The 21,318-nt window shown below is 44.6% G+C and overlaps 1 protein-coding gene across 1 annotated transcript in view; it reads right to left on the bottom strand.

Moving 5' to 3' along the window:
* The window catches only part of LOC306887491 (E3 ubiquitin-protein ligase znrf2-like), a 79,123-nt gene that overhangs the window by 16,421 nt on the left and 41,384 nt on the right, over positions 1 to 21,318 (bottom strand). The window contains exon 2 of the mRNA XM_079445250.1: positions 2,736 to 2,831. Coding sequence (XP_079301376.1) covers positions 2,736 to 2,831 — 96 coding nt within the window. The remainder of the gene's footprint in view (positions 1 to 2,735; positions 2,832 to 21,318) is intronic.

Here is a 21,318-nt window from a genome sequence, read left to right on the forward strand (position 1 = left end):
GACACCAGCTATACACAGCACTGTAAAACAAACGATGATAAACTAGACCCGTTTACAACTGCAACTGACATCCATCCAAACACTCAGAGTCAGACCCATAACAGACAGAACAAAACCAGGACTAAACCACCAAAGACTCAGACTGGCTCGACTAAAATCACTAATATTTTAAACATATTCCACTCAAAATGTCAAAGCAGATATAATTAAATGTTAACAAAATATTTACCATCATTTTGCTGATGATATAAAATTAAGCAACATGGGTTTTAATTGTACTTGGAAAAATGTTAATTTGTTAATTTCATTAAAGTTTCCTAAAGAGCATGTCATTAAAGTAGTCTCACAATCTTTCCTCATCTTGACAAATAATAATAATAATAATAATAATAAATAAGTCATTTTAGAGGAAATGCAGAAATCTAAATATTACTACTACTAATCACTTTCAGAGAAAGTGCACACATTTTAATAATAATTTATTAATAAATATCACTCTTTGAAGTCCTTTGATGAAATGCACAAATATAATATTTATAACAATAATAATAATAATAATAATAATAATACAAAACTCACTCTTAAGTTTTTTGAAGAAATGCACAAAATATACAATTGACTATTACTACTAGGCCTGTCGCGATAATTAAATAACCATCTAATCGCGATTATTTGATCTAACCGAGGTTGTTTCAGACAACTGCGATTATTGTGCTTTTTATATGGCACAAGGGGGAGTCATACACCAAAAGAAACAGAAGAGAAGAGCACCAGTTTGGTTTTAATGTGAGGGACAGAATTATATTCGCATTGTTAAATTTAAGTTTACAGAAACTCATCTTCCTTCTGCTGCAGCTGTCAGTCATTCTCCGCTCAGCATTCAAACAGCACGTCACGTTCAGTTATGACAGTCAGAACGTTAAAACGCTCTCTCCAAGATGATATATCCCTATAATAATACTTGGTGTAGATAAAGTTATGGGGATTCACATTAAAATGACTATATCTTGCTGGAGTTCATTTTGCTCTGTTTATACCGTGTGGAGTGCAGTGCGCTGTGTGACTTGCTTCAAGCACATCATTCTGCACCCTAGATGTGCATAAGAGCTTTGTGCCGCTTTGTTTGAAGCATTTCACATGATTAAAGTTTTGCACACAGAAAGACTATTAGAAGCCTTTCTTTTTCTCATGATTCATACCTTATTTTCATGAATGTATTTGTAAGAATACAAATAGTTAACAATAAACTTGTTTAAAGTGCACCAAATAGTTTCTCAAGATATAGTTTCTGCTGCTAAATTATACAGTCAGCTAGTTTAATTTCATAGCTTATATATTTTTATTCAAATGTAGTTTTTCTCTGTAGTGAGGATTTAGTGAATTGTGTTTAAGAAGGGTTTTAAAAAAGAGTGACTATTAGTTTCACAAACACAGTATTGATATTTTGTAGTGGTGTAGAAAAAATGGAAAAAAATAGCGCTGGTGTTGGATCTGTATTGGCCGATTCTTAGCATTTGGAATACTCTGTAATCTTATCTTACAATGCAAAATAATAACTAAAAGATTAAAACATGATTATTTACTGAACCCTTAAATTAATCACAATTATATATTGAAAGCCATAAAAAAAAAAAAGTAAATTAATCATGATAATCGGCATAATCGCCAAAGCCCTAAAACAGACTATTAATCGCAATAACCGTGACTATTTTTAGACAATTAATCGTCAGCCAAATTTCATAATCGTGACAGCCCTAACTACTACTACTACTTATTCCATTTCATTTTTAAAGAAATAATAATAATAATAATAATCATAAATAATTTTAATTTTTGGGGCCGATCACTGATCACAGAAAACAGTCTGCCGATACGATCACCGATATCAATCTTTTTAAAGCCTTCTTTTTATCATGTAGAATTATTTACAGTGATACTCCAATCAGTATTTTTAGACATTTATTCAGAGCCTGAATTTCATGGCAGCAAGTCACTGTTAACAAGTGAGTCATTGTGATTGAACCGAATCATTAGAACGGTTGATTCATTCAGGAACAAATCACCGTCACTAGTTTAACCTGGTAACGGATTCATTCTCTGCCAGCAGGTGTCGCGTTTGGCAGAAATAGAACGGTTTTCCCGGTAAAGACAGCACACAAAGCAGCGCAGCACCGGACTTTGAACTTGCAGCGCTCATGTTTATTTAATGAAATCATAGCCGTTTGAAGTTTAATCGTCACATTCAGCCATATCGCAAATCTGGTCTTTCTGTACCCAAAATGTAAGACTTCCTGAAATCATAATTAAGACTTTCTTGTACAATTTAAGACTTTTTAAGGCCTTAAATTTGATACAACGACATTTCAGACTTTAAGACTTAAGACCCCGCAGTTTAGAGTAAATGAAAAAAAAAAAAAAACTCTTTAAAGTTCTTTTAGAGAAAATGCTCAAATATAAATTTTGAACTTCATTAAAAAGCTGTGAAATAACTGCACAAACACCAAAGCTTTCATTCAGGTGACAAACAACTTCACTGCATGTTTCTGCTGGAAAATCAGATGTTTGAACATGAATGCAATGCAAAAAATCAGCACACCTGATTCTGAGACGCATCTGCCAGGTCTTAACATGCTATGAGAAGAGATAATTACAGCCTTGTGTATGCCTTTCTGTCTTTACGGGGCAACTCCAACACATTTCCCACTGTATAAGCAGATGAAAACACAAACACTCACCATTGTACGTCACTCGAGGTTTTGTCAAGCACATGACCAGATGAAGGTCCATTTCATCTGAAGAGATAAACTTGGAGCAGACGGGGCACTTGAAACCTGTGGAGACGAAATAAAGCAAAAATACATGAGTTCACAGGCTCTAGAAGTCTTTCAAAGACATGCAGTTTATGGCCACAACTTCAGCTCTTAATTATAATTTACAATAAATACTTTGTGGAACTCATTTAAAAAAAAAAAAAAAAAAAAAAAAAAAAAAAAAAAAAAAAAAAGGTAAACTATTTTATTAACTATTTGAAAATAAACTAAAAGAGTTGATTATTAATGCACATAATATTAAAGAAAATAATACAATAAAACATTAGCATGTATCCTTCAAATATTTTTAAGTCAAAAGTGAGTGGATTCTAACTAAACTTCAAATAAGGAAAACAAGAGAAAAACTTTATTTTATTTTGAATTAGGTCTTATTTTTATATCCCGTTTTAGTAATTTAATGTGTGTTTTTATCATTTTTATTAGTTTTTTTTTTAAATGTTTTTTTCTATTATTTTAATACTACACTTTAAATAAAAATGATAAAATCTGCCTTTGCAGCAATAGCTGAAATAAAATAAGTATATTTTTAATATTTTATTTCAGTTGTTTTTTCAAGTTAATAACAATCCTGGTTCACTATGCTATCTGATCTGTTAACAGTTTTTTTCTTTATCATCATTTATATTAAGGTGATTTCAAATGTCCCTGCTGCTTTCATACTCCAAAAACAAAACCAGTTGTTATTTGTTTTATAATGTAATGTATAGACATTTATATTTTTGTGCACATAATATAAAACAGCCTCCATTCATACATTTAGATTAGTTTTCACAGCCTTCAGTTTGCACATCTGAGAACAACGAGCAGGACGAGGAATACAACGATTTTCAGTGAAATACAGAAAACATTTTAAAGCACAGCATTTAATGATCTGCAGCTTTTACTGCTGCGTTATGAGCAATGATGGTGATATTAATGAGATTAATTAGTTTAGACATACAAAAATAGGCATAATAGTTATAACTAGAATGTACATTTCCTGAAGAAAATGTGAGGGGGTGCTTGGCGTGGCAAAATTCGCCACTATAGTCAACCAGCATGTCTGTATGATGTTATGGAGCTGAAATGTGGCTTCCTTTTATAGTTAAACGGTTGCTAGGGTCCTCTAAATGGTTGCTATGGTGTGGGTAGACATTCACCATGTTGATATTTACAGAGGGATGTCCCATCCGAGTCAAAAGAGCCCAACCCCATCTCTCTACGATGTTCAGATGCTGAGATATGGCTTATTTATTTGATTGTATGGTTGTTAGGGTACTATAAATGGTTGCTAGGGTGTGGCTATACAGTTTATTGAGTAATATTTAAAGACTACTTACTATTCTTAATAGAAACACAGGGCTTGATTCTTTTATTTATTTTTTGGTGCCAAGAAATGGCTTGTTAATATTGTAAAATGGTTGCTAGGGTGCTGTAAATGGTTGCTAGGGTGTAGCTATGAAGTTGTTATGTCAATACTTATTGGCTACTTGATAGGCCGAGTTAAAAGAACCCACACCCAAGCATCTATGACTTTCTAATCCAAAGATATGATCTCACAAATTTTATGCCAATGTTAAGTCTATGGGACATTTTTTTTCGCTCACTGTACGAACATCGTACAACCGATCGCTTATAAAAGTCATAGCACACCTCTCCTCAATAAGCCGCACGATTTGACACCTCATTCATGGTTCTACGACAAACGGTGCGGGAGGAGTAGTGCGCCGAAGTTTTGTAAAGTCGAATAGTAATAGTAACACTAGAATGTACATTTCCTGAAGAAAATGTGAGGGGGTGCTTGGCGTGGCAAAACTCGCCACTTGGTTGCTAGGTTGGCTTGAGTGGTTTCCTTGGCACTGCTGGGCGGTTGCTAGGCCACTAGGGATGGTTGCTAGGGCTGTTGCTAGGGTACCCACGGTGGTTGCTAGGGTGTTGCTATGCGGTTGCTAGGGTACCCAGGATGGTTGCTAGGGCGGTTGCTAGGGTACCCAGGGTGGTTGCTAAGGTGATGCTATGTGGTTGCTAGGGTAATTGGGGTGGTTGCTAGGGCGGTTGCTATGCGGTTGCTAGGGTACCCAAGATGGTTGTTAGGGCGGTTTCTAGGGTACCCAGGGTGGTTGCTAAGGTGTTGCTATGTGGTTGCTAGGGTACTTGGGGTGGTTGCTAGGGTGTTGCTATGCGGTTGCTAGGGTACCCAGGATGGTTGCTAGGGCGGTTGCTATGGTACCCAGGGTGGTGCTATGAATGATATAAACCAACTCCCATGCCTCTGTGACATTCAGAATGGAAGATATCCCTCTTTGGATTTTGGTTGCTAGGGTACTCTGTTTGGTTGCTATGGAGTTGCATGATGAAACTGCAAAGGCTTCTTGTCACTATGAATGATATAAACCAACTCCCATGCCTCTGTGACATTCAGAATGGAAGATATCCCTCTTTGGATTTTGGTTGCTAGGGTACTCTGTTTGGTTGCTATGGAGTTGCATGATGAAACTGCAAAGGCTTCTTGTCACTATGAATGATATAAACCAACTCCCATGCCTCTGTGACATTCAGAATGGAAGATATCCCTCTTTGGATTTTGGTTGCTAGGGTACTCTGTTTGGTTGCTATGGAGTTGCATGATGAAACTGCAAAGGCTTCTTGTCACTATGAATGATATAAACCAACTCCCATGCCTCTGTGACATTCAGAATGGAAGATATCCCTCTTTGGATTTTGGTTGCTAGGGTACTCTGTTTGGTTGCTATGGAGTTGCATGATGAAACTGCAAAGGCTTCTTGTCACTATTTATGATATAAACCAACTCCCATGCCTCTGTGACATTCAGAATGGAAGATATCCCTCTTTGGATTTTGGTTACTAAGGTGGTCGACAATGGTTGCTAGGGAGGGGCTAGGAATTGTTGAGGTGATTCATGATTGGCCGTTTGCTGGCCCGAGTCAAATGAGACCACCCTCATGCTTCTATGACAATTCAGTCCGGAGATATCCCTTTGATCTCTTTCAATGGATGTCTATGGAACTTGTTGCTAAGGTTCTCTAAATGGTTGCTAGGGCGTGGCTTGATGGCTTCACAATGATCCTGAGATATTGATTGGTCGTCTGAGTAAAATGAGCCCACCCCCTTATCTCTATGACACTGTGATCCAGAGCTATGATCAATACAAAATCCCTATGCATTTTACCATAGTAGGAAAAACGCGCTGTTTCATGGGCCGTCCCTCACCATAGTATGTCAATGGGGCAACTTTGGGGGGCTCTTGTGCCCCAGGGGTACAACTTATACCCCACTGCGGGGTATCTTCTTGCACAGCTTGATAGCCTCTCCAAATGTGGTGATTCACAAGTTTCTACGAAATTCTCGCTCGGAGCTACGAGGCGTCAAAGTTGGCCGCAATGCATTGTCTATGGGATTTTTTGCCCGCTTTTTTGCCCCTGGGGCAAACACCGTTACCCCGATCGCTTATAAAAGTCATAGCACAGGTCTCCTCAATAGGGCGCACGATTTGACGCCTCATTCGTTGGTCTGTGACAAAAGCTGCGGGAGGAGTAGCGCGCCGAAGTTTGTACGGAAGAAGAATAATAATAAGTATGAAGAATAATAATAGTGAGTGCTTTTGCAAAGCACCCCCTAACTAGAATGTACATTTCCTGAAGAAAATGTGAGGGGGTGCTTGGCGTGGCAAAACTCGCCACTCGGTTGCTAGGGTACCCAGGATGGTTGCTAGGGCGGTTTCTAGGGTACCCAGGGTGGTTGCTAAGGTGTTGCTATGTGGTTGCTAGGGTACTTGGGGTGGTTGCTAGGGTGTTGCTATGCGGTTGCTAGGGTACCCATGATGGTTGCTAGGGCGGTTGCTAGGGTACCCAGGGTGGTTGCTAAGGTGATGCTATGTGGTTGCTAGGGTACTGGGGTGGTTGCTAGGGTGTTGCTATGCGGTTGCTAGGGTACCCATGATGGTTGCTAGGACGGTTGCTAGGTTACCCAGGGTGGTTGCTAGGGTGTTGCTATGTGGTTGCTAGGGTATCCAGGGTGGTTGCTAAGGTGTTGCCATGTGGTTGCTAGGGTATCTGGGGTGGTTGCTAAGGTGTTGCTATGTGGTTGCTAGGGTACCCAGGATGGTTGCTAGGGCGGTTGCTAGGGTACCCAGGGTGGTTGCTAAGGTGATGCTATGTGGTTGCTAGGGCAATTGGGGCGGTTGCTAGGGTGTTGCTATGCGGTTGCTAGGGTACCCAGGATGGTTGCTAGGGCGGTTGCTAGGGTACCAAGGGTGGTTGCTAAGGTGTTGCTATGTGGTTGCTAGGGTACTTGGGGTGGTTGCTAGGGTGTTGCTATGCGGTTGCTAGGGTACCCAGGATGGTTGCTAGGGCCGTTGCTATGGTAACCAGGGTGGTGCTATGAATGATATAAACCAACTCCCATGCCTCTGTGACATTCAGAATGGAAGATATCCCTCTTTGGATTTTGGTTGCTAGGGTACTCTGTTTGGTTGCTATGGAGTTGCATGATGAAACTGCAAAGGCTTCTTGTCACTATGAATGATATAAACCAACTCCCATGCCTCTGTGACATTCAGAATGGAAGATATACCTCTTTGGATTTTGGTTGCTAAGGTCCTCTGTTTGGTTGCTATGGAGTTGCTTGGAGCTGCCAATGATGAAACTGCAAAGGCTTCTTGTCACTATGAATAATATAAACCAACTCCCATGCCTCTGTGACATTCAGAATGGAAGATATCCCTCTTTGGATTTTGGTTGTTAAGGTGCTCGACAATGGTTGCTAGGGAGGGGCTAGGAAGTATTGAGGTGATTCATGATTGGCTGTTCGCTGCCCCGAGTCAAATGAGACCACCCTCATGTTTCTATGACAATTCAGTCCGGAGATATTCCTTTGATCTCTTTCAATGAATGTCTATGGAACTTGTTGCTAAGGTTCTCTAAATGGTTGCTAGGGCGTGGCTTGATGGCTTCACAATGATCCTGAGATATTGATTGGTCGTCTGAGTAAAATGAGCCCGCCCCCTTATCTCTATGACACTGTGATCCAGAGCTATGTTCAATACAAAATCCCTATGCAATTTACCATAGTAGGAAAAACGCTCTGTTTCATGGGCCGTCCCTCACCATAGTAAGTCACTGGGGCAACTTTGGGGGGCTCTTGTGCCCCAGGGGTACAACTTATACCCCACTGCGGGGTATCTTCTTGCACAGCTTGATAGCCTCTCCAAATGTGGTGATTTACAAGTTTCTACGAAATTCTCGCTCGGAGCTACGAGCCGTCAAAGTTGGCCGCAATGCATTGTCTATGCGATTTTTTGCCCGCTTTTTTGCCCCTGGGGCAAATACCGTACCCCCGATCGCTTATAAAAGTCATAGCACAGGTCTCCTCAATAGGGCGCACGATTTGACGCCTGTTTCATGGCTCTGTGACGAACGGTGCGGGAGGAGTAGCGTGCCGAAGTTTGTACGGAAGAAGAATAAGAATAAAAAGAATAAGAATAATAAGTATGTGAGATAATAATAGTGAGTGCTTTGGCAAGCACCCCCTAACTAGAATGTACATTTCCTGAAGAAAATGTGAGGGGGTGCTTGGCGTGGCAAAACTCGCCACTCGGTTGCTAGGGTACCCAGGATGGTTGCTAGGGCCGTTGCTAGGGTACCCAGGGTGGTTGCTAAGGTGTTTCTATGCGGTTGCTAGGGTAATCAGGATGGTTGCTAGGGTACCTAGGATGGTTGCTAGGGCGGTTGCTAGGGTATCCAGGGTGGTTGCTAAGGTGTTGCTATGTGGTTGCTAGGGTACTTGGGGTGGTTGCTAGGGTGTTGCTATGCGGTTGCTAGGGTACCCAGGATGGTTGCTAGGGTGGTTGCTAGGGTACCCAGGGTGGTTGCTAAGGTGATGGTATGTGGTTGCTAGGGTAATTGGGGTGGTTGCTAGGGTGTTGCTATGCGGTTGCTAGGGTACCCAGGATGGTTGCTAGGGCGGTTGCTAGGGTACCCAGGGTGGTTGCTAAGGTCATGCTATGTGGTTGCTAGGGTAATTTGGATGGTTGCTAGGGTGTTGCTATGCGGTTGCTAGGGTACCCAGGATGGTTGCTAGGGCGGTTGCTAGGGTACCCAGGGTGGTTGCTAAGGTGTTGCTATGTGGTTGCTAGGGTACTTGGGGTGGTTGCTAGGGTGTTGCTATGCGGTTGCTAGGGTTACCAGGATGGTTGCTAGGGCCGTTGCTATGGTACCCAGGGTGGTGCTATGAATGATATATACTCTGTTTGGTTGCTATGGAGTTGCATGATGAAACTGCAAAGGCTTCTTGTCACTATGAATGATATAAACCAACTCCCATGCCTCTGTGACATTCAGAATGGAAGATATCCCTCTTTGGATTTTGGTTGCTAGGGTACTCTGTTTGGTTGCTATGGAGTTGCATGATGAAACTGCAAAGGCTTCTTGTCACTATGAATGATATAAACCAACTCCCATGCCTCTGTGACATTCAGAATGGAAGATATCCCTCTTTGGATTTTGGTTGCTAGGGTACTCTGTTTGGTTGCTATGGAGTTGCATGATGAAACTGCAAAGGCTTCTTGTCACTATTTATGATATAAACCAACTCCCATGCCTCTGTGACATTCAGAATGGAAGATATCCCTCTTTGGATTTTGGTTACTAAGGTGGTCGACAATGGTTGCTAGGGAGGGGCTAGGAATTGTTGAGGTGATTCATGATTGGCCGTTTGCTGGCCCGAGTCAAATGAGACCACCCTCATGCTTCTATGACAATTCAGTCCGGAGATATCCCTTTGATCTCTTTCAATGAATGTCTATGGAACTTGTTGCTAAGGTTCTCTAAATGGTTGCTAGGGCGTGGCTTGATGGCTTCACAATGATCCTGAGATATTGATTGGTCGTCTGAGTAAAATGAGCCCGCCCCCTTATCTCTATGACACTGTGATCCAGAGCTATGTTCAATACAAAATCCCTATGCACTTCACCATAGTAGGAAAAACGCGCTGTTTCATGGGCCGTCCCTCACCATAGTAAGTCAAAGGGGCAACTTTGGGGGGCTCTTGTGCCCCAGGGGTACAACTTATACCCCACTGCGGGGTATCTTCTTGCACAGCTTGATAGCCTCTCCAAATGTGGTGATTCACAAGTTTCTACGAAATTCTCGCTCGGAGCTACGAGCCGTCAAAGTTGGCCGCAATGCATTGTCTATGCGTTTTTTTGCCCGCTTTTTTGCCCCTGGGGCAAATACCGTACCCCCGATCGCTTATAAAAGTCATAGCACAGGTGTCCTCAATAGGGCGCACGATTTGACGCCTGTTTCATGGCTCTGTGACGAACGGTGCGGGAGGAGTAGCGCGCCGAAGTTTGTACGGAAGAAGAATAATAATAATAACTAGAATGTACATTTCCTGAAGAAAATGTGAGGGGGTGCTTGGCGTGGCAAAACTCGCCACTCGGTTGCTAAGGTGGTTGCTAGGGTTCCTAGGATGGTTGCTAGGGTGGTTGCTAGGGTACCCAGGATGGTTACTAAGGTGTTGCTAGAGTGTTGCTATGCGGTTGCTAGGGTACCCAGGATGGTTGCTAAGGTACCTAGGATGGTTGGTAGGGTGGTTGCTAGGGTACCCAGGGTTGTTGCTAAGGTGTTGCTATGTGGTTGCTAGGGTACTTGTGATGGTTGCTAGGGTGTTGCTATGCGGTTGCTAGGGTACCTAGGATGGTTGCTAGGGTACTTGGGTGGTTGCTAAGGTGTTGCTATGTGGTTGCTAGGGTACTTGGGGTGGTTGCTAGGGTGTTGCTAAGTGGTTGCTAGGGTATCCAGGATGGTTGCTAGGGCTGTTGCTAGGGTACCCAGGGTGGTTGCTAAGGTGATGCGATGTGGTTGCTAGGGTAATTGGGGTGGTTGCTAGGGTGTTGCTATGCGGTTGCTAGGGTAACCAGGATGGTTGCTAGGGCGGTTGCTAGGGTACCCAGGGTGGTTGCTAAGGTGTTGCTATGTGGTTGCTAGGGTACTTGGGGTGGTTGCTAGGGTGTTGCTATGCGGTTGCTAGGGTACCCAGGATGGTTGCTAGGGCCGTTGCTATGGTACCCAGGGTGGTGCTATGAATGATATAAACCAACTCCCATGCCTCTGTGACATTCAGAATGGAAGATATCCCTCTTTGGATTTTGGTTGCTAGGGTACTCTGTTTGGTTGCTATGGAGTTGCATGATGAAACTGCAAAGGCTTCTTGTCACTATGAATGATATAAACCAACTCCCATGCCTCTGTGACATTCAGAATGGAAGATATCCCTCTTTGGATTTTGGTTGCTTGGGTACTCTGTTTGGTTGCTATGGAGTTGCATGATGAAACTGCAAAGGCTTCTTGTCACTATGAATGATATAAACCAACTCCCATGCCTCTGTGACATTCAGAATGGAAGATATCCCTCTTTGGATTTTGGTTGCTAGGGTACTCTATTTGGTTGCTATGGAGTTGCATGATGAAACTGCAAAGGCTTCTTGTCACTATGAATGATATAAACCAACTCCCATGCCTCTGTGACATTCAGAATGGAAGATATCCGTCTTTGGATTTTGGTTGCTAGGGTACTCTGTTTGGTTGCTATGGAGTTGCATGATGAAACTGCAAAGGCTTCTTGTCACTATGAATGATATAAACCAACTCCCATGCCTCTGTGACATTCAGAATGGAAGATATACCTCTTTGGATTTTGGTTGCTAAGGTCCTCTGTTTGGTTGCTATGGAGATGCTTGGAGCTGCCAATGATGAAACTGCAAAGGCTTCTTGTCACTATGAATGATATAAACCAACTCCCATGCCTCTGCGACATTCAGAATGCAAGATATCCTTCTTTGGATTTTGGTTGCTAAGGTGCTCGACAATGGTTGCTAGGGAGGGGCTAGGAAGTGTTGAGGTGATTCATGATTGGCCGTTTGCTGCCCCGAGTCAAATGAGCCCACCCTCATGTTTCTATGACAATTCAATCCAGAGATATCCCTTTGATCTCTTTCAATGAATGTCTATGGAACTTGTTGCTAAGGTGCTCTAAATGGTTGCTAGGGCGTGGCTTGATGGCTTCACAATGATTCAGAGAGATTGATTGGTCGTCTGAGTAAAATGAGCCCGCCCCCTTGTCTCTATGACACTGTGATCCAGAGCTATGTTCAATACAAAATCCCTATGCAATTTACCATAGTAGGAAAAACGCGCTGTTTCATGGGCCGTCCCTCACCATAGTATGTCAATGGGGCAACTTTGGGGGGCTCTTGTGCCCCAGGGGTACAACTTCTACCCCATTGCGGGGTATCTTCTTGCACAGCTTGATAGCCTCTCCAAATGTGGTGATTCACAAGTTTCTACGAAATTCTCGCTCGGAGCTACGAGCCGTCAAAGTTGGCCGCAATGCATTGTCTATGGGATTTTTTGCCCGCTTTTTTGCCCCTGGGGCAAACACCGTACCCCCGATCGCTTATAAAAGTCATAGCACAGGTGTCCTCAATAGGGCGCACGATTTGACGCCTCATTCGTTGGTCTGTGACAAAATTTGCGGGAGGAGTAGCGCGCCGAACTTTGTACGGAAGAAGAATAATAATAAGTATGAAGAATAATAATAGTGAGTGCTTTGACAAGCACCCCCTAACTAGAATGTACATTTCCTGAAGAAAATGTGAGGGGGTGCTTGGCGTGGCAAAACTCGCCACTCGGTTGCTAGGGTACCCAGGATGGTTGCTAGGGCCGTTGCTAGGGTACCCAGGGTGGTTGCTAAGGTGTTTCTATGCGGTTGCTAGGGTAATCAGGATGGTTGCTAGGGTACCTAGGATGGTTGCTAGGGCGGTTGCTAGGGTATCCAGGGTGGTTGCTAAGGTGTTGCTATGTGGTTGCTAGGGTACTTGGGGTGGTTGCTAGGGTGTTGCTATGCGGTTGCTAGGGTACCCAGGATGGTTGCTAGGGTGGTTGCTAGGGTACCCAGGGTGGTTGCTAAGGTGATGGTATGTGGTTGCTAGGGTAATTGGGGTGGTTGCTAGGGTGTTGCTATGCGGTTGCTAGGGTACCCAGGATGGTTGCTAGGGCGGTTGCTAGGGTACCCAGGGTGGTTGCTAAGGTCATGCTATGTGGTTGCTAGGGTAATTTGGATGGTTGCTAGGGTGTTGCTATGCGGTTGCTAGGGTACCCAGGATGGTTGCTAGGGCGGTTGCTAGGGTACCCAGGGTGGTTGCTAAGGTGTTGCTATGTGGTTGCTAGGGTACTTGGGGTGGTTGCTAGGGTGTTGCTATGCGGTTGCTAGGGTTACCAGGATGGTTGCTAGGGCCGTTGCTATGGTACCCAGGGTGGTGCTATGAATGATATAAACCAACTCCCATGCCTCTGTGACATTCAGAATGGAAGATATCCCTCTTTGGATTTTGGTTGCTAGGGTACTCTGTTTGGTTGCTATGGAGTTGCATGATGAAACTGCAAAGGCTTCTTGTCACTATGAATGATATAAACCAACTCCCATGCCTCTGTGACATTCAGAATGGAAGATATCCCTCTTTGGATTTTGGTTGCTAGGGTACTCTGTTTGGTTGCTATGGAGTTGCATGATGAAACTGCAAAGGCTTCTTGTCACTATGAATGATATAAACCAACTCCCGTGCCTCTGTGACATTCAGAATGGAAGATATCCCTCTTTGGATTTTGGTTGCTAGGGTACTCTGTTTGGTTGCTATGGAGTTGCTTGGAGCTGCCAATGATGAAACTGCAAAGGCTTCTTGTCACTATGAATGATATAAACCAACTCCCATGCCTCTGTGACGTTCAGAATGGAAGATATCCCTCTTTGGATTTTGGTTGCTAGGGTACTCTGTTTGGTTGCTATGGAGTTGCTTGGAGCTGCCAATGATGAAACTGCAAAGGCTTCTTGTCACTATGAATGATATAAACCAACTCCCATGCCTCTGTGACATTCAGAATGGAAGATATCCCTCTTTGGATTTTGGTTGCTAAGTTGCTCGACAATGGTTGCTAGGGAGGGGCTAGGAAGTGTTGAGGTGATTCATGATTGGCCGTTTGCTGCCCCGAGTCAAATGAGCCCACCCTCGTGTTTCTATGACAATTCAATCCGGAGATATCCCTTTGGTCGCTTTCAATGGATGTCTATGGAACTTGTTGCTAACGTGCTCTAAATGGTTGCTAGGGCGTGGCTTAATGGCTTCACAATGATCCTGAGATATTGATTGGTCGTCTCAGTAAAATGAGCCCGCCCCCTTGTCTCTATGACACTGTGATCCAGAGCTATGTTCAATACAAAATCCCTATGCACTTTACCATAGTAGGAAAAACGCGCTGTTTCATGGGCCGTCCCTCACCATAGTATGTCAATGGGGCAACTTTGGGGGGCTCTTGTGCCCCAGGGGTACAACTTATACCCCACTGCGGGGTATCTTCTTGCACAGCTTGATAGCCTCTCCAAATGTGGTGATTCACAAGTTTCTACGAAATTCTCGCTCGGAGCTACGGGGCGTCAAAGTTGGCCGCAATGCATTGTCTATGGGATTTTTTGCCCGCTTTTTTGCCCCTGGGGCAAACACCGTTACCCCGATCGCTTATAAAAGTCATAGCACAGGTCTCCTCAATAGGGCGCACGATTTGACGCCTGTTTCATGGCTCTGTGACGAACGGTGCGGGAGGAGTAGCGCGCCGAAGTTTGTACGGAAGAAGAATAAGAATAAGAATAATAAGTATGAAGAATAATAATAGTGAGTGCTTTGGCAAGCACCCCCTAACTAGAATGTACATTTCCTGAAGAAAATGTGAGGGGGTGCTTGGCGTGGCAAAACTCGCCACTCGGTTGCTAGGGTGTAAGCAGTATTTCTATGTGCTAGAATGAGAGAGAGAGAGAAGGGCCTGCTTGTTTTTGTGTGTGTGTGAGAAAGTGACAGTTGAGATTCAAATTCATGAAAATTCCACCATTGTAAGTCAATGGGACTTTTTTGCCTACTTATTCGTCCGCTGTACGAACATCGTAGGTCTGATCGCTTAGAAAAGTCATAGCACACTTCTCCTCAATGAGGCGGTCGATTTGACACCTCATTCATGGGTCTATGACAAACGGTGCGGGAGGAGTAGCGCGCCGAAGTTTTGTCAAAGCGAATAGTAATAGTAACACTAGAATGTACATTTCCTGAAGAAAATGTGAGGGGGTGCTTGGCGTGGCAAAACTCTCCACTCGGTTGCTAGGTTGGCTTGAGTGGTTTCCTTGGCACTGCTGGGCGGTTGCTAGGGCACTAGGGATGGTTGCTAGGGCTGTTGCTAGGGTACCCAGGGTGGTTGCTAGGGTGTTGCTATGCGGTTGCTAAGGTACCCAGGATGGTTGCTAGGGCGGTTGCTAGGGTACCCAGGGTGGTTGCTAAGGTGTTGCTATGTGGTTGCTAGGGTACTTGGGGTGGTTGCTAGGGTGTTGCTATGCGGTTGCTAGGGTACCCAGGATGGTTTCTAGGGCCGTTGCTATGGTACCCAGGGTGGTGCTATGAATGATATAAACCAACTCCCATGCCTCTGTGACATTCAGAATGGAAGATATCCCTCTTTGGATTTTGGTTGCTAGGGTACTCTGTTTGGTTGCTATGGAGTTGCATGATGAAACTGCAAAGGCTTCTTGTCACTATGAATGATATAAACCAACTCCCATGCCTCTGTGACATTCAGAATGCAAGATATCCCTCTTTGGATTTTGGTTGCTAGGGTACTCTGTTTGGTTGCTATGGAGTTGCATGATGAAACTGCAAAGGCTTCTTGTCACTATGAATGATATAAACCAACTCCCATGCCTCTGTGACATTCAGAATGCAAGATATCCCTCTTTGGATTTTGGTTGCTAGGGTACTCTGTTTGGTTGCTATGGAGTTGCATGATGAAACTGCAAAGGCTTCTTGTCACTATGAATGATATAAACCAACTCCCATGCCTCTGTGACTTTCAGAATGGAAGATATACCTCTTTGGATTTTGGTTGCTAAGGTCCTCTGTTTGGTTGCTATGGAGTTGCTTGGAGCTGCCAATGATGAAACTGCAAAGGCTTCTTGTCACTATGAATAATATAAACCAACTCCCATGCCTCTGTGACATTCAGAATGGAAGATATCCCTCTTTGGATTTTGGTTGTTAAGGTGCTCGACAATGGTTGCTAGGGAGGGGCTAGGAAGTATTGAGGTGATTCATGATTGGCTGTTCGCTGCCCCGAGTCAAATGAGACCACCCTCATGTTTCTATGACAATTCAGTCCGGAGATATTCCTTTGATCTCTTTCAATGAATGTCTATGGAACTTGTTGCTAAGGTTCTCTAAATGGTTGCTAGGGCGTGGCTTGATGGCTTCACAATGATCCTGAGATATTGATTGGTCGTCTGAGTAAAATGAGCCCGCCCCCTTATCTCTATGACACTGTGATCCAGAGCTATGTTCAATACAAAATCCCTATGCAATTTACCATAGTAGGAAAAACGCGCTGTTTCATGGGCCGTCCCTCACCATAGTAAGTCACTGGGGCAACTTTGGGGGGCTCTTGTGCCCCAGGGGTACAACTTATACCCCACTGCGGGGTATCTTCTTGCACAGCTTGATAGCCTCTCCAAATGTGGTGATTTACAAGTTTCTACGAAATTCTCGCTCGGAGCTACGAGCCGTCAAAGTTGGCCGCAATGCATTGTCTATGCGATTTTTTGCCCGCTTTTTTGCCCCTGGGGCAAATACCGTACCCCCGATCGCTTATAAAAGTCATAGCACAGGTCTCCTCAATAGGGCGCACGATTTGACGCCTGTTTCATGGCTCTGTGACGAACGGTGCGGGAGGAGTAGCGTGCCGAAGTTTGTACGGAAGAAGAATAAGAATAAGAATAAGAATAATAATAATAAGTATGTGAGATAATAATAGTGAGTGCTTTGACAAGCACCCCCTAACTAGAATGTACATTTCCTGAAGAAAATGTGAGGGGGTGCTTGGCGTGGCAAAACTCTCCACTCGGTTGCTAGGTTGGCTTGAGTGGTTTCCTTGGCACTGCTGGGCGGTTGCTAGGGCACTAGGGATGGTTGCTAGGGCTGTTGCTAGGGTACCCAGGGTGGTTGCTAGGGTGTTGCTATGCGGTTGCTAAGGTACCCAGGATGGTTGCTAGGGCGGTTGCTAGGGTACCCAGGGTGGTTGCTAAGGTGTTGCTATGTGGTTGCTAGGGTACTTGGGGTGGTTGCTAGGGTGTTGCTATGCGGTTGCTAGGGTACCCAGGATGGTTTCTAGGGCCGTTGCTATGGTACCCAGGGTGGTGCTATGAATGATATAAACCAACTCCCATGCCTCTGTGACATTCAGAATGGAAGATATCCCTCTTTGGATTTTGGTTGCTAGGGTACTCTGTTTGGTTGCTATGGAGTTGCATGATGAAACTGCAAAGGCTTCTTGTCACTATGAATGATATAAACCAACTCCCATGCCTCTGTGACATTCAGAATGCAAGATATCCCTCTTTGGATTTTGGTTGCTAGGGTACTCTGTTTGGTTGCTATGGAGTTGCATGATGAAACTGCAAAGGCTTCTTGTCACTATGAATGATATAAACCAACTCCCATGCCTCTGTGACATTCAGAATGCAAGATATCCCTCTTTGGATTTTGGTTGCTAGGGTACTCTGTTTGGTTGCTATGGAGTTGCATGATGAAACTGCAAAGGCTTCTTGTCACTATGAATGATATAAACCAACTCCCATGCCTCTGTGACATTCAGAATGGAAGATATACCTCTTTGGATTTTGGTTGCTAAGGTCCTCTGTTTGGTTGCTATGGAGATGCTTGGAGCTGCCAATGATGAAACTGCAAAGGCTTCTTGTCACTATGAATGATATAAACCAACTCCCATGCCTCTGCGACATTCAGAATGCAAGATATCCTTCTTTGGATTTTGGTTGCTAAGGTGCTCGACAATGGTTGCTAGGGAGGGGCTAGGAAGTGTTGAGGTGATTCATGATTGGCCGTTTGCTGCCCCGAGTCAAATGAGCCCACCCTCATGTTTCTATGACAATTCAATCCAGAGATATCCCTTTGATCTCTTTCAATGAATGTCTATGGAACTTGTTGCTAAGGTGCTCTAAATGGTTGCTAGGGCGTGGCTTGATGGCTTCACAATGATTCAGAGAGATTGATTGGTCGTCTGAGTAAAATGAGCCCGCCCCCTTGTCTCTATGACACTGTGATCCAGAGCTATGTTCAATACAAAATCCCTATGCAATTTACCATAGTAGGAAAAACGCGCTGTTTCATGGGCCGTCCCTCACCATAGTATGTCAATGGGGCAACTTTGGGGGGCTCTTGTGCCCCAGGGGTACAACTTCTACCCCATTGCGGGGTATCTTCTTGCACAGCTTGATAGCCTCTCCAAATGTGGTGATTCACAAGTTTCTACGAAATTCTCGCTCGGAGCTACGAGCCGTCAAAGTTGGCCGCAATGCATTGTCTATGGGATTTTTTGCCCGCTTTTTTGCCCCTGGGGCAAACACCGTACCCCCGATCGCTTATAAAAGTCATAGCACAGGTGTCCTCAATAGGGCGCACGATTTGACGCCTCATTCGTTGGTCTGTGACAAAATTTGCGGGAGGAGTAGCGCGCCGAACTTTGTACGGAAGAAGAATAATAATAAGTATGAAGAATAATAATAGTGAGTGCTTTGACAAGCACCCCCTAACTAGAATGTACATTTCCTGAAGAAAATGTGAGGGGGTGCTTGGCGTGGCAAAACTCGCCACTCGGTTGCTAGGGTACCCAGGATGGTTGCTAGGGCCGTTGCTAGGGTACCCAGGGTGGTTGCTAAGGTGTTTCTATGCGGTTGCTAGGGTAATCAGGATGGTTGCTAGGGTACCTAGGATGGTTGCTAGGGCGGTTGCTAGGGTATCCAGGGTGGTTGCTAAGGTGTTGCTATGTGGTTGCTAGGGTACTTGGGGTGGTTGCTAGGGTGTTGCTATGCGGTTGCTAGGGTACCCAGGATGGTTGCTAGGGTGGTTGCTAGGGTACCCAGGGTGGTTGCTAAGGTGATGGTATGTGGTTGCTAGGGTAATTGGGGTGGTTGCTAGGGTGTTGCTATGCGGTTGCTAGGGTACCCAGGATGGTTGCTAGGGCGGTTGCTAGGGTACCCAGGGTGGTTGCTAAGGTCATGCTATGTGGTTGCTAGGGTAATTTGGATGGTTGCTAGGGTGTTGCTATGCGGTTGCTAGGGTACCCAGGATGGTTGCTAGGGCGGTTGCTAGGGTACCCAGGGTGGTTGCTAAGGTGTTGCTATGTGGTTGCTAGGGTACTTGGGGTGGTTGCTAGGGTGTTGCTATGCGGTTGCTAGGGTTACCAGGATGGTTGCTAGGGCCGTTGCTATGGTACCCAGGGTGGTGCTATGAATGATATAAACCAACTCCCATGCCTCTGTGACATTCAGAATGGAAGATATCCCTCTTTGGATTTTGGTTGCTAGGGTACTCTGTTTGGTTGCTATGGAGTTGCATGATGAAACTGCAAAGGCTTCTTGTCACTATGAATGATATAAACCAACTCCCATGCCTCTGTGACATTCAGAATGGAAGATATCCCTCTTTGGATTTTGGTTGCTAGGGTACTCTGTTTGGTTGCTATGGAGTTGCATGATGAAACTGCAAAGGCTTCTTGTCACTATGAATGATATAAACCAACTCCCGTGCCTCTGTGACATTCAGAATGGAAGATATCCCTCTTTGGATTTTGGTTGCTAGGGTACTCTGTTTGGTTGCTATGGAGTTGCTTGGAGCTGCCAATGATGAAACTGCAAAGGCTTCTTGTCACTATGAATGATATAAACCAACTCCCATGCCTCTGTGACGTTCAGAATGGAAGATATCCCTCTTTGGATTTTGGTTGCTAGGGTACTCTGTTTGGTTGCTATGGAGTTGCTTGGAGCTGCCAATGATGAAACTGCAAAGGCTTCTTGTCACTATGAATGATATAAACCAACTCCCATGCCTCTGTGACATTCAGAATGGAAGATATCCCTCTTTGGATTTTGGTTGCTAAGTTGCTCGACAATGGTTGCTAGGGAGGGGCTAGGAAGTGTTGAGGTGATTCATGATTGGCCGTTTGCTGCCCCGAGTCAAATGAGCCCACCCTCGTGTTTCTATGACAATTCAATCCGGAGATATCCCTTTGGTCGCTTTCAATGGATGTCTATGGAACTTGTTGCTAACGTGCTCTAAATGGTTGCTAGGGCGTGGCTTAATGGCTTCACAATGATCCTGAGATATTGATTGGTCGTCTCAGTAAAATGAGCCCGCCCCCTTGTCTCTATGACACTGTGATCCAGAGCTATGTTCAATACAAAATCCCTATGCACTTTACCATAGTAGGAAAAACGCGCTGTTTCATGGGCCGTCCCTCACCATAGTATGTCAATGGGGCAACTTTGGGGGGCTCTTGTGCCCCAGGGGTACAACTTATACCCCACTGCGGGGTATCTTCTTGCACAGCTTGATAGCCTCTCCAAATGTGGTGATTCACAAGTTTCTACGAAATTCTCGCTCGGAGCTACGGGGCGTCAAAGTTGGCCGCAATGCATTGTCTATGGGATTTTTTGCCCGCTTTTTTGCCCCTGGGGCAAACACCGTTACCCCGATCGCTTATAAAAGTCATAGCACAGGTCTCCTCAATAGGGCGCACGATTTGACGCCTGTTTCATGGCTCTGTGACGAACGGTGCGGGAGGAGTAGCGCGCCGAAGTTTGTACGGAAGAAGAATAAGAATAAGAATAATAAGTATGAAGAATAATAATAGTGAGTGCTTTGGCAAGCACCCCCTAACTAGAATGTACATTTCCTGAAGAAAATGTGAGGGGGTGCTTGGCGTGGCAAAACTCGCCACTCGGTTGCTAGGGTGTAAGCAGTATTTCTATGTGCTAGAATGAGAGAGAGAGAGAAGGGCCTGCTTGTTTTTGTGTGTGTGTGAGAAAGTGACAGTTGAGATTCAAATTCATGAAAATTCCACCATTGTAAGTCAATGGGACTTTTTTGCCTACTTATTCGTCCGCTGTACGAACATCGTAGGTCTGATCGCTTAGAAAAGTCATAGCACACTTCTCCTCAATGAGGCGGTCGATTTGACACCTCATTCATGGGTCTATGACAAACGGTGCGGGAGGAGTAGCGCGCCGAAGTTTTGTCAAAGCGAATAGTAATAGTAACACTAGAATGTACATTTCCTGAAGAAAATGTGAGGGGGTGCTTGGCGTGGCAAAACTCTCCACTCGGTTGCTAGGTTGGCTTGAGTGGTTTCCTTGGCACTGCTGGGCGGTTGCTAGGGCACTAGGGATGGTTGCTAGGGCTGTTGCTAGGGTACCCAGGGTGGTTGCTAGGGTGTTGCTATGCGGTTGCTAAGGTACCCAGGATGGTTGCTAGGGCGGTTGCTAGGGTACCCAGGGTGGTTGCTAAGGTGTTGCTATGTGGTTGCTAGGGTACTTGGGGTGGTTGCTA

Source organism: Barbus barbus (genome assembly GCF_936440315.1).
Source record: "Barbus barbus genome assembly, chromosome: 21".
Classification (NCBI taxonomy): domain Eukaryota; kingdom Metazoa; phylum Chordata; class Actinopteri; order Cypriniformes; family Cyprinidae; genus Barbus; species Barbus barbus.